This window comes from Blennius ocellaris (assembly GCF_963422515.1).
Source record: "Blennius ocellaris genome assembly, chromosome: 9".
In the NCBI taxonomy this organism is placed as follows: Eukaryota; Metazoa; Chordata; class Actinopteri; order Blenniiformes; family Blenniidae; genus Blennius; species Blennius ocellaris.
Window position 1 is genome coordinate 4,616,976 of NC_137658.1, and position 22,915 is coordinate 4,639,890.

General features: G+C 40.6%; 1 protein-coding gene across 3 annotated transcripts; it reads left to right on the plus strand.

Moving 5' to 3' along the window:
* Positions 1–5,538: 5,538 nt before the first annotated feature.
* xpnpep2 (X-prolyl aminopeptidase (aminopeptidase P) 2, membrane-bound) lies at positions 5,539–19,665 on the plus strand. 3 transcript variants are annotated; one of them, XM_080502676.1, is made up of 21 exons: positions 5,539–5,640; positions 6,221–6,282; positions 6,539–6,649; positions 6,737–6,800; positions 7,503–7,607; positions 9,827–9,913; positions 10,072–10,215; positions 10,972–11,073; positions 12,802–12,883; positions 13,026–13,227; positions 15,244–15,333; positions 15,514–15,623; positions 15,813–15,890; positions 17,033–17,104; positions 17,188–17,248; positions 17,362–17,431; positions 17,579–17,683; positions 17,818–17,877; positions 18,044–18,120; positions 18,319–18,408; positions 19,164–19,665. In XM_080502676.1, exons 1-21 carry the CDS (start codon positions 5,592–5,594, stop codon positions 19,362–19,364), a joined length of 2,022 nt encoding a protein of 673 aa, XP_080358802.1. In that variant the 5' UTR covers positions 5,539–5,591; the 3' UTR covers positions 19,365–19,665. The 3 variants fall into 3 exon arrangements, with proteins under 3 accessions (XP_080358802.1, XP_080358803.1, XP_080358804.1); XM_080502677.1 differs by having other exon boundaries at positions 18,372–18,408; positions 19,164–19,297; XM_080502678.1 differs by lacking the exons at positions 5,539–5,640; positions 6,221–6,282; positions 6,737–6,800 and having other exon boundaries at positions 6,538–6,649.
* Positions 19,666–22,915: the final 3,250 nt, after the last annotated feature.

A 22,915-nucleotide genomic window follows, 5' to 3' on the forward strand; every position in this document is an offset into this window, starting at 1 on the left:
GCCTGAGGAGAAACGTGGCAGTGAGGTGTGTTGGCCAATGTGGCCCCCTTGTGGTTAGACACGGCAATGCGATATGCCCCCCACCCCCACCCACCCACCCCCCCTAAACCACAGCCTGCTCAGTGCTTAGTTTGTCCCACATCTACTCCATCTGTTTACTCTAATCAAGAGACAGACAACAGGGAAGCATCAAGCTGAGCAACAAATCAATTAATGAACAAATCAGTTAATGAACTGCTCAATAAGGAGCTCATGAATTAACGGCTGTATTTAAGATGACTTGGTCAGGAAAGACATCAAGATACTCCTTTAATGGATCGCTTTGTAATGACTCCAGCACGATTAGAAGATAGTAATTAGTTAGTTACTAGCCAAACTTTAGCGATCCTAAACTCATTACCTCAAGATTATCTGACATTACTCAGCCAGATTTCCCCCTGCCCTGTCCAGAGAGGTGGCAGAGGAATACAAAATCCTGATTAGTGGAGAAACTCTAGGTAAAGGTCATTTCCCTTTGCAGCTACTTCATCTGCATCAGTTGAATCCGAACAGCAAATTAAATCGCCTGTTAAAGCTACATTTTCAGCTAATGAAGCTTACTCTCCTTTTCTGATTTAATTATTCTTAGTTTAATAATTATTTATGACTTATTGGTTGCATAAAGGAAGTATGTAATACATTTTTTTTCAGATTTTGACCAATTTGCACTTGCTCTGTGACCCAATCAACACTTTGTTATATTATACAATCTGCTTTGTTTGCTCTGACAATGACGTGATTGCTGAGAAGATTAGAGTCTTCCTATTTTCTTTTATTCCCAAGCTGCAGAAAACAATGTTACCAAGTAGGTTTGATTTTTTTTTTTAACTTTAAGAAGACAACCATGTTTTACTGCTCTGTGATGATGGAGATGGTTGTGATGATCACTTGCTAAGAACTTCGACAGTCTTTCCATGTGGTTTTTTGTAACTGGGGTCAGTGTCAGCTGCAAAATAACGTCTCTTGGTGGCTTCTTTGCTTTAATGTTCCTCCTGTTGCATCTCTTCTAATGGGAACCAGTGCAACTGCCCTGCATGAGACATTGTGGTGCACTAATGCCCCCAAGTGGCTAAAGCAGATATTGTGTTAGTGTCAGAGGTTTTTTTGTTTTTTCAAATGTCTCCCCTCCATAACAATTAACTCATGAAATTAGGAGCAATATGGTTGGTTTTCTCACTTTGTTCTTCTTCTGTGTTTTTTTTAATCAATATTTTTTAACTGTTTAGTTATACAACACCGCAAAGTAAACACATACAGAACATAACAAAAGACAAAAAAAAAACACAAAAAAAGAAAAATTAAACAAAACAGTCAATGTTTCACTTTTAATGCATTAACATTCAGTTTGACAAGAGTTTAAATGGCAAATGAATAGAAAAAAAATGTTAAAGAGAAAGATAGTAAACTTTATTATGACCTAGTATATTAAAAGCATATTTCAAAAATTATATCTCGGGAATAAAATTGTCTCCAGTGCTTAAGTGAAGGACTAGTTTTCTTGTAATATCAGAAAACAAACAGTCTGTTCTGCATTGCAACCAGTCTGTTTGGCTGGTGTTGTGCTGAAACGTAGGAAGCAAACAAAAATCACTTTTTATGGCATCCACCTCCACTTTGTTTTCGTTCTGCTATCAAAGAATTACGCACAGCTTTATGACCGCTCTGAGATTTGCGACAGAGGGCAGTCAGAGATTAACCGCTGTGCGTGTGTTTGTTCCGTCTCACTTGTGTCATGCAGGTTATTCTGGCAAAGTCAAAACAATTGAGAGGCTTTACTAGAATAAGCGACTTGATGGCACAGAACTAAAGTTTACCTGAGACCATTTCTCTTCTTTTATTATGTTCCTTGGCGCATTGTGGCGAGGACACACTGCTGCTCGTTGTTCACCCGCCAGAGTTTTATTAGGTGAAGGGAAGCTTGGGTTTATGTCGTGTGCATAGTAATCAAGTTCTCACAAAATTGCAGAGATCTTAAATCATACCCGCCAAAGATAAAACTTTTGTGAGCAAAATGATCGGCGATCTTTAAATACGGACGTGAATATCAAAGTCAAATGTTATTCAGTCATGTTATCACACATTTAATACATTTGCTTTTAATACACAGTAATATGGTGACATTTGATCTTATTCTATTTGGATTCAATTTGTTTTACTCTTGTTCTCATTCAATTCATTTCTTACTCATTTTACTGTTTTTACTGGAAAGCACCCTAACCTTGAGTGTGGTAAAGGGCTTTTGTTGATTGATTGGTTGTTGTTGATTTATTTCAATACTCTGATTTACAGCACTGACTCTTGGAGATGTGCAGCCCAAAGTAAGAGTGTGTTAAGTTAATCTCATATGCAAATGTGTGTTTTTCTCATCTCGGCGTAAAACGTTGTCAGTAGCAGTAATCTTTCTGTAATTGTTGTACTCGTCTGTACAAACAGTCATTTTGCACATCTGTTTTCATTTGCTCATATCTCTGTTTATGTTACATGGCTGCGCTGTGGCCATTAAATAATCATTTTGTCAGCCAGGTTGTGCTCGCAGGAACAGACGTTGAATGTTCTGTGCAATTTTGTTGTTTCGGAGCTGACAAAAAGAAGATTCATTTTGAACGACTGGAAACACCACAGGGGGTGAATTGCTTTGACAAAAAGTCTTCTTTTTTTTTTTTTAACTGTGTTTCACCAGGATGCTGCACAATGAAGCTTGTAGGATTTATTGACGAGCTGCGCTTTTGTCTGTGGTTTCTTATTTTTGGAGGAGCTGCTGTGAAACTCTCAGGTCACAGTTCAAGTCAGGCTGGTTTATACCTTCACATTTATTATTTTCTGTGCCCACTTTTGTACACCATGTTGTTGCAGTCCGTAGCTTTTATGTCCCTTTTATATAGATTGCTTAAAAAGGTCTTTCAAGTTTAAAATAGTTATTTTTTTCCTCCCCGTGTGGTTTGTACACTTGATTCAAATCCACCCGATGGTTTGTCATGTGTTCCTGTGGCTCTTTGCTGAGCGACATCATATAAAGTTAGATTATCTGGGTCACATGATCTAAAAATACAGTGTGAGGTGCTTTGAGTGTGATGTAACTTTATTGTTATAAATGTTTGAATTGCATGCAGGATTATGGTTTAAAAAAAACCATCTTAACACAGAGGGAGCAGAGAAACAAGGCACTGTTGTAAAATCAGGAAGATGACTGCATATTAAATTCAAATGCAAATAAATCCTGGAACCTGGTAACAGAGAATAAAGAAAAAAGTACCAACATCGAAACACTTGCTCCTCCTTTGTGTAAGGAGGGGATTCCTCTTCTAATCTCTGGGACCCTGATTTCTAAATTAAATCTAAAATTAATTTGAATCTATAAATAGGACAATAATATGTGAGCGGTGGCTCCGCCTCCAGCTTTAGTTGAAGCCCAACACAATGTTCTTCAACTTGCTGTGAGCAACTCGGTGAGCAGCCGGCTCTTTCAGGGATGTTTGTGGTCATTTAGTCTGTAAGATTTATACAGGCAGATATTGTGATTTCCTCAAAAATTATCAAGAAATGTTTTCGAGATTTCGCTGAACAAGCTCAACCGTGACGAGTGGAGCATGTTGTGTTTGGCGACACTTTAACTTACTGAAATGAGATGATATTCACATCAGCCACAGTTGTTTTTATGCTAATTAGAACGTGCACGCACCGACACAGTGAACCAAGATAAATAATATATATATTAAAACGTCACGTTGGCTCTTTACAGGGGAGGCCCTTCACTGTCCCTCATTGTTCATTCAGAACAGGAGGAGCTGTTCTACCTCTTGCTTTTAATTAAAAGGTTTAGTTCATCTCATTTCACAAGGTGCGAAAGCAGCGATTCTACATTAAAACCCACTAATGAGGTTTTATATTTCATCTACTTTATGCTTTTCTGTCATATCCAATTGTAAGCTCCCACCGACGCATTCATTACTTACAACGAAAACGTATCACTGTACATGAACAGTGTCACATCAAGGTCTCTGTGAGCTATAATTTAAAGGTCTGTTCGGTTTTTAAATCATCTTTAAAGCTAATGGATTGTTTTAGCAATTGCACCAACAAATGAAATCATCAGGTAGTTCCAATATGTGTGTCTTAATCTTTGTGTTCACGTTGAATGAGATTCCAAAAAAAAATCAGGTTTTATCAATAATAACTGTTGTGTATGTTGCAGTCATTGCATTGTATTTTAAGAAAGTGACTGATATCACAATAATTAAAGGCTTTTAAATAAAAGTTAAATAAAACTGAGTATGTGAGTTAAAAGCCCTGTGCATAACTGTAGTTGAAAATCTTCAAACAAACGAAACAATTCAATACCAGTTTGGAGCAGAACAACATCCAAATAATTGTATTTCTTACAAATTTTTGTTTATCTTTCTTTATTATCTTTCACATCACGAATATGACAGTCATAGTGACTGAACCTCATTAAAGACTGAATAACAGCTGATTTCTGTGCTTCATTACAATACGTATTATGGTTTATTATCAATGTATGTACAAATGCCACCCCCCCCCCCCCCCCACACTCCTTCCTCCATATGAAATATAGCTCTTTCTTATTTTCTCCACTCTTTCTGAAGTGGCGGGTGGCAACAGCTTCATTTTTAATAGACGTAGACGGGGAGTGATGCCTATCTTTTTATCCAGCTCTGAGCAAGAAAAGCAATTATTGCATTTGCATTAATGCAGAAAGTATCTATTTATAGAAAAATGAGGCAAAACAAGCTCCAGAATTTGTATTTTTTCATATGCTAGTAAAACAACATTTCACAGACATTGTGCAGCTTTATATAAAACATCTTTCATAGCGTCTCCTCATTCTCTTCCTCTCCTCTTTCTCTTTGCTAAGTGTTATTACACAGTTGGCATGAATTCAACGGTTTGAACAGCAAACACTCTCTATGGAAATTTCTGCAGAGTTGCAAGGACTTGTAGATAAGAGTGTGTGATTGTGTTGCCTGTACCTTATCCATTTGGTTTTGGTGTAGCGCTGCTGCTTTTAATGCACAGTGAGCATCATCAGGACCAAAGCAATTACATGTGATAACAGTCTTGGTAAATGTAATACATGAATCCATAAATGGAAAAAAAACACACAAAAAAACATACAGTAACCCCTCTCACCCTATGGATATGAAATGCGTCATAACACAATGAAAAGCAGTTTGTATTTGCAGTTTGATGGAAGAGGCAAAAAAAAATAGTTGAGTTTTCAGAGTGAGTTGACACATATTTGAGGTCAGAGAGAAAAAGAATCGTTTCTGAGCATTAAGATCCACTCCCACAGCCTCTGCACGTGATTCCTATCAGAGAGGGCCGCAGAGACAAGAGATAGTGAGCGGTGGTAGAAGAAGAGGAGGAGAGAGAGAGAGAGAGAGGAGGAGGAAGAGAGAGAGAGAGAGGGAGAGAGGGGACAGTCATGCCTTTTACGAGAAGACACCCACACTCCCTTCCTCACATACGCTGCTTTCACATCGAGTCACTAGCCACTCACAGCGTGCGGATCTGAAAGGGCTCCGGGTGCCAAGATGCCTTCATGTGTCTGGCTGCTGGCTCTGTCTCTGGCTGCACTGACAGGTAAAGAAAGAAAAGTTCATCTCGGTCCTCCATGCGCGCGCGTGTGTGTGTGTGTGTGTGTAGACTTTTATTGAGCTGCTGCGGCGATCAATATTTCTATCTGTTAATGGAGATTGCAGAAACTGCAGCTGTAAAAAACAAACGTGGGAACAGATTTTTTTTTTTAAATTTCAGAGGACTGATCACGGGTCTGCTGTGGAAATGAAAATCAGTGCGACTAATAGAGTCATTCATAACTCAGGTTTCATAACTGATGATCTGGATCTGCTTCATTCATACTTTTATTAGTCTCAGGAGTAAACGACAACTCTGTACTATGTATGTTACTGTTGCTCGTCAGGTCTGCGTGAAACCTCAGGTGTTAAACATGACCTGGATTATCTTGATTGTTTGCACTTTTTCTCTGTGAATGACTTTGTCCAGCCTCGTTTAGCGTGAGGGTAATAGTTCTCATGAATCCTGAGTTTTGAGTCACATTGACGACGCGGGTTTGTCCGACGGCCGGTTGTCTGAAATACTAAAGTGCGATGCAGGTCGGCCACTTGTTTTTGTGACTCTGCTTGTTTTTTTCTATTTTCAGGGAACGCCGTCGGTGCTGTCACATACGAGGCAACGGAGAGGAACTGTTCTGTGATCCCACCGGTATGTTCGAACACCACCAGGAGATATTATTTCCCGTGACTTACAAAAACAAATGAAAAATAATTGCTGAAGTCGACAACAGAGTGTCAATGTGGGTGTTTGTTTTCCCGATGAGACATGTTGCTCAAGCTTCTCACACTGTCCCGTTAATGATTTCTGCAGACACATTACCGTTAATGATTACAATGGGAGATTACAGAAAGAGATAAATCAGCAGTTCCTCGGGTTTTAATTATATCTGATATCTGTTTTGCAGTACCTTCCCAGCACGGCTGTAAACACCATTATCCAGCTGAAGGAGCTTCGAGAGCGAATGCTTCCCATGAATATCTCTGCCTACATTATCCCCGGCACTGACGCTCACCTGGTACATCTTCTGCTCCTCGTAGCAGATTCTTTCCGCGTGTGTGTGTGTGTTTGTGTTTGGTTGTAACTGATAGTGTTTCCCTGCCAGAGCGAGTACATTGCACCGCGTGACGCCAGAGTGGCCTTCATGACTGGCTTTACGGGCTCCGCAGGTACACTCCTTCCCTTTCCTCTTCCTCCTCATCCTCCTCTTCCTCCTCCTCCTCCTTCTCTCAGTGACTCAACTCCCCACATCTGTGTGCCGTTGCCATGCTGCTCCTCCACTTTCATCCCACTCCCCATTCCTTTTATTTCAATTTGGAGTAGCCCCCCCCCCCCCCCCCCAACGGTATCATTGCATCTTCTCATTCATTCGCCTGAGAATCATAAGATCTATTTCCACATTATAGCTGCAAACAGGATTAATGGTCATGCGTATTTCTGTACTCAGCTGTTGCATGGATGAAAGGATATGGAACGGATGACAAATCGCTGAATGCTGTTTACACCAGGAGAAAACTTGTGCACAACTCCACAGGGATTTTTTTTTTTTCTTCTTCCTGGGCCTCCATTACGATTCAGTCATTTAGATTTTACGTTCCGCTAGGCTTTTCCCACCTGTATGTATCTCAACTGAGGTGGGTGCGGCCGCAGAATAACAATGTAAACGTGATTATGTATCCACCGCGCGTCGCCGAGCTGCTGTATTCTCAGCGTTTCTTCTGTGCCTCCCCTCCGTCTCCTCGCACATTTTTCAAGATCGGCTTGCTCATCACGCATCGTTGTAAGCCAGCTCTGACATTTATAGCCATTTGTGATTCACTGTCCCTGCAGCCCTGCCCCATAACACAGCTGTTGACCTTCCCCCTCCCCAGGCACGGCCGTAGTCACTCAGACCAAGGCCGCTCTGTGGACGGACAGCCGCTACTGGGTTCAAGCTGAGCGACAGATGGACTGCAACTGGGAGCTGGAGACTGACGGTAGGGCTCATCGTCTTGTGCCTACTTGTTATGACAACAAAGCTCACATGGATTCCGGTTAAATATTTGTGGGTTGCTGGCACTTTCTTCATTTTCCAGAAATAGCCTTTCAAATGCTGCACATACTGTCATGGGATCAAACTGATAAAAAAAAAAAAAACAAAGCAAATAGCTCGCAAACAAAGTCACAGTTTGGTTTTGTCCTCAAGAAACACTTTTAATCACATAAAATTATGATTTTTTTTTCTTTTCGCACATTCGTCAGCCACTAAATTTAATACATCGCAGCTTTTATTGCAGAGAAACTTGCAAATTGTCACTTGTCTCGGCGCCTGTTGTCGTCACAGAGAGCTCAGTGTGCTGCAGCTCGCTCTGTGAATTAACCGCACATATGCTCAGTGGATAAACATGTTACTTATACACACACACAAAAAAAAATTGCAAGTCAGAAATGAACAAATATTTCCCAGTGGGATTTAGCAGTGAAAGAAGTCACAAGATGAAATCAGAATAATAATTTGTCACCTCAGGGTTGAATGACGGGAATGAATTTCCCCAGTTGGCATTTATAATAAAGAAAGGAATGTCTTGAAAACAGACACTGTACAAAAATTTAAAACATCACTTCATTTCATTTATTTGTTTATTTGGACTGGACATGTTAGAAGTATTATTAGAAGTACTAATATTAGAACTATTTGTGCTGCCATCAAAAAAATTGCTTCTCTCTATGATGTAAATACAATTCTCAAAAAAAACTCTGATTATTAAAAAAATTGAAAACTTCACAGACATGGGCACAGCATGGCTCATGGCATGGCTTGGTTGGTCGAGCGGTTGTCTCCCAATCAGAGGTTGAAGGTTCAAGTCCCATCCCCACATGCTGAAGTGTCCTTGGGCAATGCTTGAACTCCAAGTGAATGGAAATGATTTTGCACTTGCGCACCAATATATATATCTCAATTAAAACAGTGACAATCATTAGAATATTGATGCTTATGTTGCCAGTTTTGGTACGAAAACTGCAAAACTATACATGCACTCTGTACACCGCAAAAGCTAACCACTACACCATTACAAAAATGGTGTACAATAACAGTCATTTTGTTGCAAAAGTGTTTCATGCAAAGCTGCAGTTTACATGGTATTCTTGAGAAAATGGTCCAGAAAACACATTTGCTGTAACTATAATCACAAAAGAGGGAAAAGTTGGTGGGACTGTTGATATTTTGTGGTTTTTCTTTGTTGGCTGCACCCTATTTCATCAACCAGTAAGCTTTTTGTTGCATTGTGATTTCTCTATTTGTTGTGAAATCCTGAAATCGTGTATTTTTTTCAGATTGTTGAAAAAAACCTGAGTTAACCCCAAAAAAAATGATTGCAACTACAAGCCCATTTTTCTTTCCACTTTACGACATAGAAGAGTTGCAAGTTGCTATTTTCGAGATGTATTTTGGGTTTTTCATGTACTCAAAGTGAAAAATACTGAAAGTGTTGTGAGGCAAAATTAAGTACTGTAGGACTTAAAACATTTCTCATGCAATGTGTTTACTAAAAAGTAGATAAGTTCAACTGACATACTAAGTTGCAGTTCACTGACACCCCTCAGACCACTTTAATGAAATCTGGCATTCTATTCATGCAATTGTTTCAGCAATATGCTTTGCAACATTTGGTTTGCTTGTCATTCTCACAAAATACAAGCTACAAAATGTTTTCCTGCTTGATATAAAAAAAAACAAGACAATCTTTAATAGAACCTAAAATCTTCAAAGAGATTTATATTAATGAAAAAATAAACAAGTTAAGACATGACAAACATATTTTCTTAAATATCATCAGGACATGAGCGCACAAATGTTCCCCAGTTACTTATAATTTAGTGTCTGGTTTCCTCACATATATTTGAACCAATACTGTAATTTATATCTATAATTACACAGACGTGCCGTTTAGTGCTCTATCGAGTCCTTTAAATTAAGCAATCCCCCCCCCCCCCCCCCCCCGTAATTTGATAGTCTCTTTCAGAAACTGTAATTAGGTTTTACTGCTGTTAATACACCGTCTAATCTTTCAGTCCACCAGCATTTTGTCCTCGTTTGCTTTCACTCATTATCTAATTGGCAAAAAACTCATTTTAGTATTGCTGTGGGGTGTGACAATATCCTCCAACTGCTCCTCAGTGATGACTGTTGTGTGTCGCGTGTGATGTTCCCCAGTGTCCGTCGGCAGCGTAGCAGAGTGGCTGATCGCCGAGGTGCCGTCGGGCGGCGAGATCGGCTTCGATCCCTTCCTCTTCTCCCTGAGTGAGTCTCTTTACCTCCCGTCAGCCCCGGTTAACGTCAATAAACTCTCGCCCGAGCAGATGGAAAATCACTGGTGGAGCCGCCGGCCGCCGCGCGGGCCATTTACCTGTGATTGATTCACTTCACCGTGTGCAATCATCTGCGATTTCCTCCATTAGAAACGCATGAGGACTACAGTATGAGCCTGGAGTCGAGCAATCGCAGCCTGAAGTCCATCCCCGTGAACCTCGTCGATCAAGTGTGGAAGGACAGACCGTCCATCCCAGTCGACGGCCTCACGCGCCTGCCTGACAGGGTCATACGTGGGTTTTCCTCTGTGTGTGTGTGTGTGTGTGTGCTGTCTGCTGCTCTATCTCCGTGGTGCCTTTCTGTTATCCGTGCACTGATAAATACCTGCAAACAGGACAGAGAGCAATAAGCGCCCATAAACAGCCAGTTCATGGTTTTCCGATTGGCTGGCTGATCAAACACAAACTTAAAGAGCCCACTGAAGCCTCCAGATCAGGAAGCGATCTTTACGCACACGGGTCCTATTAATCTCGGTGATGGACGGTGGGAGACAAATGGAGCAAATGGAGAGCGTCATAAAACTAATTGTCCACGTGTGTCTTCGCATTTGACCACAATCTGTAAAAGCATCCCATCCAGGGACACGCCAGCGTCACGCAGGCATGGAAGCCTTTATTCTGCGCTGAATGTCTGAGTGGAATCCATTAAGTATTGAAAAGTGTATCGATGACAGGAAATTAAGAAGAAAAGGGCCAAGTTATGGTAAAAGCATCAACAGTAGGCCACCTCACATTTTCAAAAGCAGCAACAATTTATATCCATCAAATCTTTGATCTTTAGAATATTTAGAATAGAATAGAATAGAATGCTTTATTTGTCATTATATGAGTGATATAATGAAATTGCAGGTATCAAATACATACATACATGTGCAAAACACATTCAAAATTGATATGTATGTTACAGTATAAATGTACTCATAATATAAATAAAAATAGAAATATTTACACGAAGATCTTTTTTAAAAGTGAAGCTATTTGTCTTTGCAGAGCGGTCGTGGCAGATGAAGGTGGACCAGATTCGCGGTGAGATGAGGGTGAATCCATACGAGCCCACTGCTCTCCTGCTTTCAGCACTGGATGAAACGGCCTGTGAGTAACTGTTTGAATGTCCTTCCATAAATCACTGCTGATTAAAAATAAATAATGAAAAACCCATTAAGATTAACATTGAACCATGCTTATGAGCAATGTCTCTGATATGAGCGTCATATAAATGGTTTATAACCCCTGTAAATGTTAATGCAGTTCACAGAACACTTCAATTTCCACTTTATTACTTTTAATCTTCAATGTTAAATGTAGTATAACAATATTCTATTACTTATTTACCAAAAAACTGAAATATTCGCACATTGTAAAGTCGATACTGAAAATAAAATGGTGCATTCGCGCTGAATTATTGTCCCATATCCCATGCTATGAAGCTAAAACACCCAAATCTACCTGCTAATGTTACTTACGCCTGTTTATTTAGATGATTGAGTGTCTTGACTCAGGAAGAGGAACATTTTGTCTGATATGTGCTTGTATCATAAAAAAAACCCACAACATTCATAACTTAATTCATTTTGATACGTATCTTTAAAAGCAAAGATAAACAGTATTCCAACAAATAAGGATATTCTAATTTTAAAAAAACTCTAGACAGGCTTAGAAAAAATAAACACATCAGAGAAAAAGATGTGAGAAGATGTGAACATAATAAATTGATTGCATTGCAAAAAAGAAACGATTTTCTATCACGATAAACAAACATTTTTGAGGACATGATGGGAATTAGTTGTCTCTGATGTCCAGTTCTTGGAAGACGATGCCGATGGGTGGAGCATAAACACGATTCTGTCTCTTCTCATCAGCGTCAAGAATATTAAAGCATATCAAACGTCTGTGACATGGAGGAGCGTGAGAGCTTCTGATTATCCACTATATTAAAAAAATAAAACAGACTTTGTTTTTTACAATAAACTGAAAGTACAAGATTACAAGAAGAACTGATCCGTAATGGCCATGGAGGGCTGAAGTTTACATCTTCTCTCTTTGTGTTTCTCAGTTTCTCCCCAAAGACCCAAAAATGACATTAACGGTTAATTTAAGATTAGGATGCATGGAGCAAATCCCTTTAAGATCAATTCAACCCGAACAACTCCCACTGTGGGAGGTAGAATTCAGAGAAAAACATTTGCATTCACAAGGAGAACATGCAAACTCCACCCGGTCCGGACCGACCTGCTGTGCAGCATCACGGAGTCTCATTTCTGCTGAATGAGCCACTGGTGCCGGTGAGACTCGTCATTATTGGTCTGGATATGAGATGAACCTCGGTCACACGGTTGGATTAGTACAGGGCGGTGAATGGCTGGAGTAAATGTGCTAATTTGCATTCATCTGTAGGAGCCTGGCGGGGCTGTGAAGGAAAAATGTGATTCAAAGACATTCTTCATTAAGTTAATTTATTTTTCTTTATCAACCGCAGTCGTCTGCCCAATGAATTCTGAATAACTTGTGATCCTTGTAAGGCTGAATTGAAAATACAACAATAACAATCAGGGCTTTTCCATTAAACGCTTGTTTCTGTTCAGCCTCCCGTAAATGAAGCGTGAATCATTCCTCGCACGAGGCGCGCTGGTCTGCATGACCTCGGCGTCTGGTTTGAGAACGACTCGGCTTTTAGACGACAGCGACTCAGAGAAAGTCACGCATGTCAGACGCCGCCAATAAATTCACTCGGCGCCTTGTGACTCCAGCGGCAGACGTTTGTCAATTAGCGTGCGAGTTGCTGCTGCGAGTGTGAGGTTTGTTTGTTTTTTTGTCCTTTAGGGCTCTTCAACCTGCGTGGCAACGACATCCCATACCATCCCTTCTTCTACTCCTACACGCTTCTCACAATGGATGAGATCTGGTAAATCCATCGGTCAATGATCACGTTGTGACGCTTATTCCTCCTCATGTCTCCACTTCACGCCAGACAGATCGTCTCTGCCTCTCTTTGGATAATATGTCAAATGACCTTTTCTTTATCCGTGCCTTTCACGCACGCCCAGGCTCTTTGTCCACACGGACCGACTGACGGAGGAGTTGCGGTTGTACCTGAACGCCTCCTGCAGCGGGCCGCTGTGTGTGCAGCTGAGAAGCTACGACGGCGTCTCGGACCACGTGAAGACGTACGTGTCCCAGCCCGGGGTCAAAGTGTGGGTCGGTACCGAGTACACAAACTACGCACTCTACGAGCTCATTACACCTCAGGTATGCAGAGTTTTTATCTTCTATCCTCTTTCTGTTCAGTCAGTCTGATTGAATTGTTTTTTATTATTATTATTAAATAACCAGACTAGTTTACGGGTTTATATGCACAAAGAACAGTCCGATTCAATCCCATAATGCTTTGCACTGTCGTTGGCCATATATAACAACACGATCCAACATCGAGTTCTACTTCCAGTCTGATCAGGAAGAGATGAGCACGATTCTTTGCCACCAGTTATTTTAGGCACCGAGCCCGAAAGCCGGATCCTTTCTTCTTGGTTTTTTGACTCTTTGAACCCAACTTTAACCAACTAAACACGCTTAAAAACTCACCAAATATTGCACGCTCATCAAGATTGGCAAACAGTTTAAGAAAATGTAAAACATTCATCCCAGAGTTCCCAAGTGTGCTCTGTAGCGCCACCTAGAAACACTAAAACGGCCACCGCGGCCTGTAGGAATGTCGTAGGGAGATCAAACAAAAACTCAATTGTTCGTCTCATCAAGACCTAAAAATCACACGTGATACCCCCGATAAATTCAACAGGAAGTCAACAATTTGTAAGTAACATTTTCAGAGAGCGAGGTCCCAAACAAGGCTGCTTGCAGCTTTTTTTTTTTTTTTTTGTGAAAGCCCACAGCAATGTTATATAACAGAGTAGAACGGAACAATCTGATGATATGATTTTATATGGACTCTTAAAGGCTCATAAACAGGATTACAACACCTCCACCCATACAACCATGATTTCAGTTTTAACCGGATGAAATTTCAAATAGATGACCGTTTAACTAGATGGACCATATAGTGACAGTTCATGTTGTATTGTGGATTTATTTTATCTTGATGTGTTTTTATTGCTCCTCTGCAGCGGAGGAGCAATACAATGATATGAGAATGATATGAGATATGCATGTCGTAAACCAAACTCTTCCAACTGTACTTAAACAATCACGGAAACATTATTTCCAGTGAGAACAGAAGTTTCTCTCAGTTCTAAAGTATTACTCAATCTTTTTTTAAAGTTGAACATATTATGTAAATGTATTATTACTGGTGGTGCTGAACATTGGGATAGATTTCAGTCCCGCTAATATTTGATCACCTGCAGTGTGATACTTTTATTTTGGGAAATAAGGCATTAGATTTCAAGAGTATTTAATAACTTCACAAAAATCAAGCAAAGACGGTCTCACGTGATATTTTATGCTTCTGCTGTGATTTATGTATAAGTGTGATTTAGGTTGGTTTCAAACTTTATTTACCTACTGAGGTCACAAAAGTTGTTAAAAACAACAATTATTTACATAATAATCATCATCATCATCATTATTCTACTGCGATGCATCCATCCCAACATGAGAATTGTCAAAGGTATTTCTAAATTTGACTGATTCAGTATCGAATATAAAGTATTATCGACGTGTCATCTTGACCACAGTGTGGTTGAATTACCGGTAAATGATTATTCATTGTGCAATCTGTGAAGACTTTCTGACCTTGCCCGTCATATCAACTCACGTTTGAGTCTGTTAATGAGAAACACTGAAACGCCTTTCATTATGATGCCGTTCAACGCCACTTGAAAACTACAACTTCACGAATCAACACACAATCCCATGCTAAGCTGAACACTGTTGCCTTTTTAAAAGCAGAATTTATGACGAAGATAGTTTTATGTTATCACATGAAGTTGCATTCAGTGGCCACAAAAAGTACATAACATCTTGTCTGTAAAATCCTGGTTGACGTCTCAGAGATAGTTATTTAATCCTTATACTCAATCCTGCCTAATATGAATACATTCCCTAATAAAAAGTGTATTGCTTTGTTTTGTTAATTACTAATTTTCACTTTTCTTAAAAACTCCTGCTAATAATCTTTCATTATATTCTGAAAGCAATTCTTTTTGAATTGATGCAAAGTTTTCCAGGGTAAAAAAGCCTCTCTGAATGAGCTGTTTTTGGAAATATTATTTTTATAAAGTGTTTTTTTTTTTTTAATTGTTTTTGAAGGACAAACTGATGACAAGCACCTACTCTCCTGTGCTGACCACCAAAGCTGTGAAAGACGAGACGGAGCAGAGAATACTGAGGGACGCTCACGTACGTTCTGCACACACACACACAATGTGTACATGAATACGATTCTGCACTTGTGCTTCTGAATGTCTATAGCTTGAGTTTATTCAGCATTGCTATTAGAGGAATCTGTTAACAAATTGGAACTGTCAACCCAAAAATGCATGTACCACCTGTGTGTTTGTGTGACTGACCTCTGTGCAGGTGAGGGATGCGGTCGCCGTCATCCAGCTGCTGATGTGGCTGGAGAAAGTCGTGCCGAGCGGCAGCGAGAACGAGCTGTCAGCCGCCAACTACGTCAACGAGCGTCGCAGGTGAGTGGACACGTATATCTGCGAGGGAGAGGTGACACTCTCCTCTGAGTCTTGTTCCTGTAAAGCGTACGTGCATCAAAGCTCCGGTCATAAATACGAAGAGAAAGAAGAAGCAAATGTGAAAAGTAGAGACTGAAGTAATCACAGTTGACCTGCGACATCTTTGATTTACATACAAACGTTTTACAGCAAACAAAAGGACAACAGAGGCCCGAGTTTTGAAACGATCTCTGCGAGTGGACCCAATGCCGCTCTCGCTCATTACAGGTAAGATGAATTTCTTTATCTTCTTCCTGAGTTTTGACTTTCACCAGTTTAATGCATACATTACGTTATTTCTTCTTTGTTTTGATTATTCTTAAAGGGTTCATATTGTGCAAAATTCACTTTTCATTGATTTTCCAACAGTAAAATGTCTCCCCATACGTGAATGATGTCCCAGAAGTGATTCATTTCTTTGCCTGGCTTGTTTCAGTTTTTAAAAAGTGTGTTGCTCCTTCTGCCATCTGGGTTTAGCCAATCACAATCGAGGTAGACCCTCACTTTGACCCTCCCACAATTAGGCAGCTCTGCTCTGGCACATGGCGCCACGAGAGGAAGTACTTCCTCCTCTTCCCATAGATGGGCATGTGTGGGTGGAGCCAGTTCAGCTCACACAGACACAGCAGATTCTGAATGCAGCTCCTATGATCCAATATTCAAATGGCTGCAAACCAAAGTTGAGTTCGCCGCTCTGAAACTAGACTGACTCTTCAACTGCAACTGCCAACATCTGATTTGGTTTTTTTTTCAAGGCAGTAAAAGTATAGCTCTTTCTTATTTCACAACGCAATATGCTCTCATGGATATATCGGTGGTTTGTGAGTAAATAATGTATGAAAAGCATCAAACATCTGCCTGAAATCAGTCTCCTCACATTTTAGCGTCATAGAGAGACGGCAATTGTCTATGTTTCAAATAGATCATTTGAAATCATATGGGAAAAAAATGACATTATAATGCCTCTTTGTTGCAACCTATTGCAGGTTTATCAGGCACTGCCAACAGAGTAGCTGGAAAATGTTGTGCAGGATGTCTGGGCTTCAGGATAGTTGATAAATACCTGGAAACCAGAGAACCTGGAGAAAACACACACATACACAAGGAGAACATGTAGAAGAGACCCGAAAGCCTGAGCTTGAACAAAAAAGCTTAATATTATGTAGTTGTGTCATTAAATCCCTTCTCTACAGAAAGAAACAATTAAGTCAACACCGGATGAAATCTTCACACAGAGATTTCTGGAGGCATTGCTCCTCTCCAGAAACTCATTTTTTAAAATGCATGTTTAAAAACAAAAAAATTGTCACCACAAATGCACTGGGGTGAAGAATTGCTGCCACATTTGCTGTTGCATTGTGTTTTTGCAGCCCAGCAAAAGAAACCAGCCGGCGGCTGACGGTTGACGAGATGTACCTCGTTGACTCTGGAGGCCAGTATCTGTGAGTAAAAACACTCCTGCAGTTTCACTTCCTCCCCGTGTGCAGTCGAAATGAGTCGCCGTGTCTCTTCGCCACCACCGCAGGGACGGGACCACGGACATCACCCGCACCGTTCACTGGGGAAAGCCGACAGCGATGCAAAAGGTGGCAGCGAAGTGATATTCACACAGGGTGATGGAGGAATCACTGGAGCGTCTCTGAAGAATATGTGGAATGCCCCTTTAAAATGCCACTTTGCTCTGTGACTCATCCCGCAGGAGGCCTTCACTCGAGTGCTCATGGGAAACATCGAGATATCTCGGACCATTTTTCCGTCAGGGACGAGAGGTGGGAAAAGTCCCTTCAGAATCACAGTGACTCCTCGCTGAGTTTGTTCTTTTGTTTTACCACTGGAGGGCCTTCTTCCTCCACGACACGTGCGAGTTGAGCAGGACCGTTTCTGCAGCAGGTCTCAGGCTCCCGTTTCATCCTCAGGTGTGAACATGGAGATGTTGGGTCGCCGGGCGCTGTGGGAGGTCGGCTTGAACTACGGCCACGGCACAGGCCACGGCGTTGGAAACTACTTCGGAGTTCATGAGTGTACGGCCTGATGTGGTCTGATCAGTGGCCATCTTAGATTTTGAATCCAGTAAAATGAAACTGCTCCTGTTGGAAATGACACATAACAATAAGATTTGTATTCTTGTTGATGGAATCTTGTATAATATCCTCAGGGCCTGTGGGATTTCAGGGCAACAACATCCCCTTCAGAGCCGGCATGTTTACTTCTATCGGTGAGATTTCAAAATGTGCTTGATTCTACTTCAGATGCACAAAATGTGACTTTTAAACTTCTTCAGTTCACTCAGCTAACAGTTCATCAAAGAAGCTTTCAGCTGCTTGTTTGAAGAAGTTTCAATGGATAAGAATAACTAACGGTCATGCTTTTTTTTCTTATAGAACCTGGATACTATAAGGAGAATGACTTTGGGATTAGAATCGAAGATGTGGCTGTAATTGTACCGGCTCATACAAAGGTAAACATTAAAAAAATAAATAAAAATACAATCAGTAGTGTTGAGACACATTTAAGCCAAACAGGGCCAGGAGTGCCCCACTCTGATCTATATTCTTTATTTACATATATATCCACTTATTTCTTCACTCTTCTCTGCTTTTAATGCCCAGAAGAGAAAAAAAATCATGTCTGTGTCCATTTGCCTTCTGCCCCTCAGTATGGACATAACTACTTGACGTTTGACACAGTTTCACTCGTACCATACGACAGGAAATTGATCGACACTTCACTTCTCAGCTCTGAACAGGTAAAGAAAAATCTTCTTTTTAAAAGGTGGTCATGGAACAGCACACACGTGTGTGCGTGTGTGTGTGTGTGTGTGTGTGTGTGTGTGTGTGTGTGTGTGTGTGTGTGTGTGTGTGTGTGTGTGTGTGTGTGTGTGTGTGTGTGTGTGTGTGTGTGTGTGTGTGCATGCGTGCGTGTGTGTGTAAATGTTTATATATATTCGGGTATCAGGTTGTGGTTTCACTTGTTCACTTGTTTTTTTCTATGGTTTTGGTTTTCTCCTCCTATGCTGGTTTCCTCCTAAAATCCCCCTCCACACTTTGAGCTGACGCCGCTCTGCAGATATCAAAACACTGAGTAAACAAAACCACGTGTCAAGTTTACTGGTGTGTTTGGAGTCTTTTACAATAGAAGAAAATGCATCTATATTTGTTCTCTACATCCTGTTGACGTTGTCACTTTTTCTCTGCATTGTTTATGTTCAACATTTATGTGATTTATAAATTCCTGTTTCGTTTTTATGAACAATAACTGTGTTATAACTATGTTGCGATATCTATGGGTGAAGGTAGGGTTTGTGATAGACAATTCACCCGTCCATCACAGGACGCAAGAAACACAGAAACACAAACTCATACACGCTCTCACATTCACACCTATGAGAAAATTAGAGTCACCGTTAACCTCAGTCACGTGCTATTCTCCTGTGGTTTGGAGATCACAATCATGAGCACTAACCATTGCATGATATTACTACCAATCCTATTGTGTTTCCAGCTTCAGTGGCTGAATAAATACTACGAGACAATCCGGCGGGTGCTGGGCCCTGAGCTGGACTCACAGGGACTCCGGGCCGAGAAGGAGTGGATGCTGAAACACACCGAGCCCTTCACCGAGTCTGGATCCTCTGCAGCCGTCTCCTCCTCCTCACTGACCTTCGTCCTCCTGATCCTGTCTCTGTTCCACAACGCCGTCTGAGCGTCTGCGTCTGGACGGCACTCGGTCCACTCGCAGCAGACTTGCACACTGATGTTACACCTATGCAGTCTCTCAGGAGCAGCTAAACCAGGTTGACAGATGCACTGTACTTTACCTTTTGGTTTTTTTTTTAATTAAAAGATGATTTTATTAATTTTATTACGTGGGCAAATGCGTTGTGCTGTTTAGAGTGACAAATGATTGTCTGTGATGTTTTGCTTGTTTTCAAACTGGACATTTGTATGACCAGCGGATATAATTTCTATTTTATTAAACGAACACCTTCTGAAAATGAGGGTGAATTGAAGTCATGAATCTGGTGATTTTTGATAGATAGATAGATAGATAGATAGATAGATAGACAGATAAATAGATAGATGTGCATGTACAGTGTAACAATATTAAAGTATGTTAAGCATTTTAATGTATGCTAATCGTACAGATAAATATAACTATATGTATCCTAGTAGATAAGTGTAGTCATATACATTTTACACTACATAAATTACATACAAAATGAAACTATAGCAACTGCAGACCAGAACTATTTCATCTCTTATAGAATTAAATTGTATCCTGTCTTATTTAATGCAATTTTGAAATGTAAAGTTGCACAGTATGTTCGTTTTGTTATGTAGTTTTAATATGCAAGGCAGGACAAATACCTTTCCTTCTTCTGCATCTTGCATGTGTTGAACATCGTCAATGACTTTACAGAAGCAATTTAGACAGCAGATGTTAGGGAACCACAAGGGAACGGTTCCTCAAAGTGAGCTCCTTCAGGTGTGTTTTGACATTTCGTTTCAGTTTTAATATTACGCTAAGATAAAAAGAAATACAACGTCACTTATTTGCTGGATGTGGATGTGGAATGAAAGTTGTCATGAAAACATTTTGGAAGCTTTTTTGTTGGCCAATATATTTTGAGGAATCCAAGGTTACAAGGCATCAATACACTTTTATACAGTCACATTTCGTTCAACACACAGCCAAAGCCTCCATAACACCCATGCTGAAACCCAGTAGCCTGTGCTTCATTTGTTATGTATAAAATACAAATATTCAGTGAGACTGTATTCATAAGAAAGTCTTTGTGTGTGTGGGAAGTCCCTTTCACTACAACGGGTGCAGTGAATGCGCTCCTCCTCTTACTTGAGTATTGCCGAGGCCAACGGGTTCATTAGATCAAACCCTTTTAGCTCATGGTGGATTGTTTCTGTTGGTTCAGCTTTGTAGTGAAATACTTGTGTTAGTGTTAAATGTTAGAAATACCTGTGTGTGTTTCAATGAAAGAGGGCGCAGACGACATGGTTGTGGAATAATATTAACAGTTTATTTATTAGTCATGTACATTTCAGGTCGTGTGCACAAAAGCTGAAACAAATACAAAAGTATTTATGCGAAATGTGAAGGAAGGAAGCGATTCCTGTCTGCTGACGGCCGGCTGGCTTCCTTCTTCTTTTAAAGTGTGAACTCGCTGCCTCCTCACGCCTCGGCCCAAAACCTGAAGAAAAGTTCATCCACATCCACTCTGTGGTTAAAAGAAAGAAGATGGGGGGAAAAAAAGAGGAACAACAAGTATGAGCTCATGGTTCCCTTGTTTGTTGGGGTTACTATAAAACATTCACGTGTGGTCAAAAAAGTAGTTTGTCGTCAGTCGTCGGAGTTCTGCTCTAAGGTGCACTGCGAGGGAGACTGCACTAGGTTTCTCTTCTTTGCTTGAGAATTGACTTTGCAGGACTTTCGCGTGTAAAACGTTGACTCTGAGGTTCCAGGTGCCCGCCGCCACTCACTTGTTGTTTTCGTCTCTTTCAGACACGCCGGTTTCTCACCAGCCTTCAGTCAAGTGACAGGAAACTAAAATAGAGCGCCCTCTTGTCATCATGTGGTTTGCCACCCAACCAAAATAACAAGCCAAAGCTCAACTTGTGTCAAACTTCCCCCTCGACATCCATCGCCACTGTTTTCTTTGTCCTGCATTGTGACTGTTCGTGTGGAAGCACACTCGTCTCTCTGAGCCACCCAAGTTGTGTTTTTATCTTGGTTTTTTTTTTTTTGTGTCTAAATGATCTGTCTCTCATTTTGTATGATCTGATATAGTTTGTGATTTTGTTTTGGCCTCCTCCAACTACTAAGTTTCTGAATGCGTCAGCTTGAGATGTGTCTCACTGCTTACAAAAACTACATCAGCAACAATCTCAGAAAGATGTTCGGGGGGGGGGGGGGGGGAGGGATTTGTCATCAGATGTATTGTGACATGATGGCAGAGCTTTTTCCTGCATTCTTCTGCTGAAGTGAACGTGGGAGTGGAGATGTTGTAACACAGCAGCCACAGGACACGTCCTCACTGCTTGTTGCGGCTGTGACGCTGCAGTGGCACACAATATGCTTTCATTGTAAATATTTTGCTCAGAAAAGCCTCAAACCAGGGTGTTTTTGCAATGAACAAGACTGAATAGTGCATTAAAATAGACTTTTTTTTAAATATATACACAAGCGAGGAGCTACGACTTGACCAGACTCGGGTAAAACAACCAGAGGAGACACAGGAAAGGAGGAGACACCTCAAGACAGAAAGTGAGCAACAATATGAGACGAAGACCAGGATGGAAACAGAACTAGACCGTGAAAGCCTTTTTTTTTTTTTTTATTAAAGAATCAAAGCAATTGAAAAGTAGAACACAACATAGACAGTTCACAGAATTCAATATTCAATCATATACATCTTTAAAGCCTCTCCAAAAAACATATAAACATCTTTTTAAAAAAAACCCACCTCCATTTAAAAGATCTGCCTTGTGACATTTCAAAAAAAGAAAAGATTTCATCTGGTTGGCTTTCAATGAACATTTTTCCAACGAGCTTTCTGAAAACCAATCCAACAATGAAAAGAAAATCACAAGGGGATCACCAAACCACGTTGGTAAGATGAACAAAAACAGGCAAATAAGTAAAACAAACACAGGGATTACAATACACTCAGATATGAGGAAACAAAGTTTTGCAGTTTGGGAAAGACTTTAAGACAACATGACAAGACATGAAACACCACAAGGGAAACAGTGGAGAAATGTACAGACACAAAACGAGGTGAAACACTAAACAAGGAGACACAATTATCTAAAACATAAAGCTATTCTATCAAACTAAATATGTAAATAAGTATTAAGCAGTGGTGTGGTTAGTGTTCACCTCACAGTGAGGATGTTGGGAGAAGTTTGGATGGATGGATGGATGGATTCTCCCCAAGACCTTTTTTCTGATTATTCTCTGACTAAATACGTTTATTGTCTCCATCCAGAATCCACTGACTAAAAACTTTCTGAGTTGCGGTGACATCCCCATGAACTGTTTCAGTCCAGTGTCGAGCCACAGGGAGGTCAGTAGCCCACAAGCATGAGCAGTTGCTTGTCAGAAATTGCCCTGCCTCTCGCAAAACAGGGTTTGCCTCTTCGGTTTCATTGTGATCATGTGACTTCCTGACTTCTGCTCTTCGCTCTGCTGCAGCACCTCGGCCTTCCTCTCTGCCTTTTCTATCCAGCTGCAACAGA